This window comes from Fundulus heteroclitus, chromosome 13, assembly GCF_011125445.2.
Source record: "Fundulus heteroclitus isolate FHET01 chromosome 13, MU-UCD_Fhet_4.1, whole genome shotgun sequence".
Lineage (NCBI taxonomy): Eukaryota > Metazoa > Chordata > Actinopteri > Cyprinodontiformes > Fundulidae > Fundulus > Fundulus heteroclitus.
In genome coordinates, this window is record NC_046373.1 from 39,021,748 (window position 1) to 39,027,365 (window position 5,618).

General features: G+C 47.8%; 1 protein-coding gene across 1 annotated transcript; it reads left to right on the plus strand.

Annotated features, from left to right (window-relative positions):
* Positions 1–1,624: 1,624 nt before the first annotated feature.
* Positions 1,625–5,012, plus strand: si:dkeyp-92c9.2 (uncharacterized protein LOC571482 homolog). Its single transcript, XM_012859613.3, has 2 exons — positions 1,625–2,051; positions 2,318–5,012. Exon 2 carries the CDS (start codon positions 2,407–2,409, stop codon positions 3,376–3,378), a length of 972 nt encoding a protein of 323 aa, XP_012715067.2. The 5' UTR covers positions 1,625–2,051; positions 2,318–2,406; the 3' UTR covers positions 3,379–5,012.
* Positions 5,013–5,618: the final 606 nt, after the last annotated feature.

Sequence of the window (5,618 nt, forward strand, 5' to 3'; positions counted from 1 at the left end):
TTAATGTTTCTGTGGATCTGTCTATATTTGACTAGCATTGCAGTTCAGCTTTTAGCTTATGTGAAATATTACAATCTGTCTGCTGGCAGGAGGAACCGTTCCTCTGTAGAACCACCACTCCTCACATCTGGATCTGTCGACACAGTAACTTCAGGTTTCCTCTCAATAAAGGACGTCACTCTGCTGTGATATTTAGATTTTTAAAAACATTATTAAGCTCTGCCCAGTGACAGTTGGAGGCAGAACGGTGCAGCAAGAAGGTCCTGGATTCAAATCCCAGCCTGCGTTCCTTCTTTCTGCGTAGGGATTGCACGTTGGCATGCTGGTGTGTGCAGCACTTTGGTCCTGTGTGTGTTTAAACTGCTTTATAAACAAAGCTTGAATGGCTCAAAATGGCATGTTCCCCCCATGCATGCGTGGGTTCTCTCTGGGTACTCCGGCTTCCTCCAGCAGTGGACAAACATGAGTATCTATGGACTTGATTCTCTAAATTTCCCTTAGGTTTGAATGCATGCAGGGTGGATTTTCCTGCAGCTGGAGATTTGTAGGTACCAGCCTCCGACAACCCTTACAAAGATTAGTAGGTGTAGATGACAGATAGATGGTTTTAGACTGTAAATCAGGTATTGATAAAAAAAAAAAATAATGAAGGAAACACTTAGAATATCAAGAAGAGCCACTAATTGGACCTTGTGGTTCCTTTACATGGTTTCACGGTGCAGTAATGGAGTGGAGGGTGTCTGGTTTTGGAAACTCATGGTCTCATAAGTGGTTCTGTTGGTGTCTTCAAGCCCCGACTTGCAGTGAAGCATACTGAGGCCATGTTTTCAGCTTGAAAAATGTGATGGAAGGATGGAGATGGTTTAGTGTGAAGGAATGAGCTCATTGCTCCGCTCTCTCTTGGTGAAGAAGAAGCAGACGTACGTTGCATCTCTCAGCAGAGGTCAGGAGATTTGGACCAGGACTCAAAGATGGAGTTCCTGGATGCAGGAAGCTGAAATTAACTTCCTCTGTAGGCTGGCCGGGTTCTCCCCTGGAGTCCAATCATCCAGGGAGAACAGAGAGCAGAGCCTTGGCTCCTAAGCAACACAATGAATCAGCTGAGGTGGTTCAGCTGGATGCCTAACATTATGGCCTCCTGCATAGTGTCTGAGTCCGGGGTTTGTAGGTTAAACAGCCCTGATCCATCAGAGGGAGATCACTGGAGCCCGCTGTGAAGAAACTTCTCTGGATGGATGGACAGCTCTATTCATTTATTTATTATAATTTAAACAAAAGACTCACATTTATCTGATATATAAATATTGAATTGGAAAAAAATAATCAGAAAAATTTTGACATTATATATAATTACAGCACTATACAATATGTGTATTCATTTATTATTCATGTATCCAGTATTTATTATTTTGAAGTGCTTCTTTTTCTTTAAGATTCTTCATGAAAAAAACGTTGCAATTAATTTGTTAAAAAAATTATTGTTTTGATTATTGCTGTGAAAGTTGAATGTCTGTGCAGTGTGTGTGTGCGCGCGTAGTGCGTGCGCGCGCTGAGTCTCCTCCTGCTGAAGCGCAGGCGCGGTGACGCGCCGCGCACTGCCCGCCCTGCGCGCTCGGCTCTCGGGCAGCGGCTCCGCGTTGCGCGCATTCAGCCTCCGCTGCTCACACAGAGCGGACCGCAGCAGCAGCTGCTGGACCGGGACCGGCGGGAGTTCGGATGACACTTTTCTGTCGCTCCCAGGGAAGATGGAATGCTTTGAAAGGACTCGGTGAAAGTTTGCGCTTCGGTTTGTGACCATGGAGCCGAGCCGGTTAAAGTCGCCAGTCCCTGCCGGCTGCCTGTGAGGGACAGCGGGGGAGACAGCAGAACCGAACCGGCTGAACTGAACCGCTTCTGCACACAATCCGCATCTTTCTGCCTGGAGCCGCTGTCCCCGCCTGTCACCAGCCGCAGCAGCGCAATCAGCGCAGTTGTTGCGCTCTTTCTCAGATCAAGCCCGCAGACTGCGGCAGGAACCGGACATCCAGAAGCTTCAGTTTCCACAAACACAGGTGAGCTCGTTACTTTCTGTTACTCAGAACCAAAGAGAACCAGCTTTGGTTGTGAAGAATCTTGTGTTTGTTCAGCTTTCCTCCATTACAGCCAGTTTGACAGACCCAGATCTGGTTTGGACCTTTAGGAAATGTCCTCTGGGTTCTTCATGAAGCTGTTTTGGGATTTTAAACAGAATGAAAGATGAAATGATGATGATCTTCAGCAGGTTAAACATCTCCTGCTGGGCTCAGACATTGACTGATTTCCTCTCTTTCTCCATCAGCTCTGCTCACCATGTCGTCTCTCCTCTTTGTGACGTTTGTCGGATTCTGAACCCGTCGGCTGGACAGATCTGTGGCGCTCTGACCCACCATGGGCACCGTGCTGTCTCTGTCGCCGGGCGTTCGGAAGCCCGGCTACTACGACACCCACCCCAGCTCGCTCAGCCACTACCCGAGCCTCAGCAGCCGCTCCCTCAACAGCCAGAAGGACCGTGGCCTGAAGAGAGGCCAGTCCATCTTCCTCCCGGCGCTGACCTGGAAGCGGCTGGTGGCCTCCACCAAGAAGAAGGGAAACCCTAAGAAGGGCTCCGGAGGCGCCGGGGTCCTCGCCGAGCCGCTGAACAACAACAACATCTACCAGAAGGACCATGTGCTGCACCTGAACTGCGAGAATGTGAAGAAGTCCCTGTCATGTGCCAACCTGTCCAACTACGAGGGCCCTGCAGGACTGGGTCTGGGTTACGGCCTGGGGATGGGTCAGGGTCACGCCTACTGCTACAGCAGACCCCAGCAGCTGTCTTCGGTCAAGAAGGTCCCTCAGGGGAGCTCCTCGCCAAAGCGCGTCATCGTCCAAGCCTCCACCAGCGAGCTGCTGCGCTGCCTGGGCGAGTTCCTCTGCTGCCGCTGCTACCGGCTCAAGCACCTGTCCCCGGCCGACCCGGTTCTGTGGCTGCGGGCCGTGGACCGCTCGCTGCTGCTGCAGGGCTGGCAGGACCAGGCCTTCGTCACGCCGGCCAACGTGGTTTTCGTCTACATGCTGTGCCGGGACGTGGTGGACGGCGACCTGGTCGGGTCGGAGCACGAGCTGCAGGCCATCCTGCTCACCTGCCTCTACCTGTCCTACTCCTACATGGGCAACGAGATCTCGTACCCGCTCAAGCCCTTCCTGGTGGAGGCGGGGAAGGAGGCCTTCTGGGACCGCTGCCTCGCCATCATCGACGCCACCAGCGCCAAGATGCTGCGCATCAACGCAGACCCGCACTTTTTTACGCAAATCTTTGCTGAACTGAAGAGCGAAGGCGGTTGCGGGCCTCAGGACTACAGCCGGGTTCTGGATCGGTGAGAAGAGGACCTGACAGCCTCCGTTCCCATAGATTCCTCTCACACGTTTCATCGCCTCCGTCCGCTCCACCTGCCCCGTCAGAACCCCCCCCCCCCTTTGGTCCCAACTGTCCCAGCTGCTTCTCTGCATCTTAAACAGGTCAAAAAGTGGCCGAGCAGCTTTTACTCTGAGTGATTTAGGAGGTCAGTTAGAGAAAAGGTTCAGATGGAGACTCGATCTGTGAAAAGGGACTGACGGGAGCAGCTGGAGGTCCATGTGGTGTCCTGCAGGGGAGCGGGCGGCGCCTTCTGGAGTCACTTTGCTCCCTAAATCTGAGGAGAGCGGCATTGTTGGAGTGGCAGGCAGCCAGGGTCATCAGCTGTTTGCTCCACCCTTTGTTCCTCACACACACACACACACACACACACGGTAATAATAAGATTAACAGATTACTGCAGCCCCTCCCAGCTCTGAACCTCAGCCCCCTCCTCTTCCTGCTTCAGCACTTAAACCGGGCTAGACCGGACCGGGCCGAGCAAGTGGTGCGTCTCGTTCTGATGTAGAGGCACTAAAAGCTTCCAGAGAGCATCCATGCAGGGATGACAGATGGGCTCGGTGCTGGTTTGTTGCTGCCCGTTCTCAGTTTGTCCCACTTTTTCACCGTTCACCTGAACTGAGACGCTTTCAGGGACAGCCGGCAGATTTCTGATCCATGCCTCATTTAACTCCCGTCTCCTGGTTAATCGTCCCCGCTGCCGCCAGGAATTACTGGCCCCATGACAAAAAAATATAATTCATCCTAAAAGCTCATATAATTAAATAAATATTTCTTTTCGGGGGGGCCCTGTCAGTCAGGGGTCCTTGGAATTGCCCTAACCTTTCCCCCCCCCATACAACGCCCCTGTGTAGAAACACGGCAAACATGCTGCATTTTAAATTTTTGTTGGAGCTGGACTTTAAAACGTTTAGTTTCATGATGCAAGTGATTTTTAGAGACCTAAACACAATAAAACAATTAGAGTTTGAAGGTTACTCACGCAATGAGTTAGGAAGCCACTAGGGGTCAGACTAGAGCGGCAGCGAAACAGAACACGAAACCCAGAGTAGCTCGTTAACCCTGGTTCTGTTAAAAAAAAAAAAGCACAAAGCTCTAATAATCGCGGACGATGAAGACATAAGTAAAGTTTTATTTGGTGAGAAAAATTTACGTTTCTACTTTAGATGAAACAGAGAGGCCTTTATTCAGATCCTGGATGTTCTTATCGTTAACTAAAACTTACAAAATTACGAAAACTAGAAGTAAAAAAACTTTTAATAACTGAAATAAACACAAAAACAAGACCTTGCAAAAGCAATGAAAACTAACAGAAACTGTAATAAGTGTTTATAAAACTAGTTCAAACTAATTGAATTTGAAGAGAAAACGTACTTAGTTTTCGTTTGTGTGTCTTTATCATAATACGTTAACTAATCTCCAGTTGGAGTTTTTGCTTTTTTCGATCTATCACAAAACCTATGATTGTTTTCTGGGATTTTGTGACACACAACTGTTTCTATTTAATTTCTTTAGTCTTTCCCGTCGTTTGGAAGTTGAATTACTTAAAAGACTAAAACTATAACTGAAACTAATCAAAACTAAACTGAAACTAAGCATTTTCAAAAAATTTAACTAGCAAAGAAAACTAAAAACCAACTAAAATAAAAAGTAAAATAAAATTGAGAATCAGAAGTCAAAACTAAATAAAAACAATAAATAATGAAGATTTCACATTTAAACCATGGAGATCACAGGCAGATCCTTCATCTAGTGGTGGAAATCGGCCCGTTTGCCTTTGATCGACTCTGACTGATGAACTTTTAGCTATCAAAACTGTAAACAAACTCTTCTGTTTCAGTTTTAGTGGAAATCGTGACTGTGATGCAAAGACTTGGATTGTCTTGTATCCTTCGTTTTCTGTTGGACTTAAAATGTTTACATCTATCCAGGTTTTTCACTTTCAAAGAAAGGCTGGCACAAAGTTCACACCCATCAGTTGTTTTAGACCTTTTTTTGTCCTTAGACAAAAAAAAACAGAACATGAGAGTTACAGCTCAAAGAAAATCAGGAATCCGGATCTGTCGGCAAAATCCTGAATAGTTAATTTGAACTCAAAGGCTCGGACCTCCTCGGTTCTGGCTGCAGAACCGATCCCAGTCGGACTGTTAGAGAAAAACATGCAATCATGAAATCATTGGATTTTATCACTTTAACAGCGTCCTCT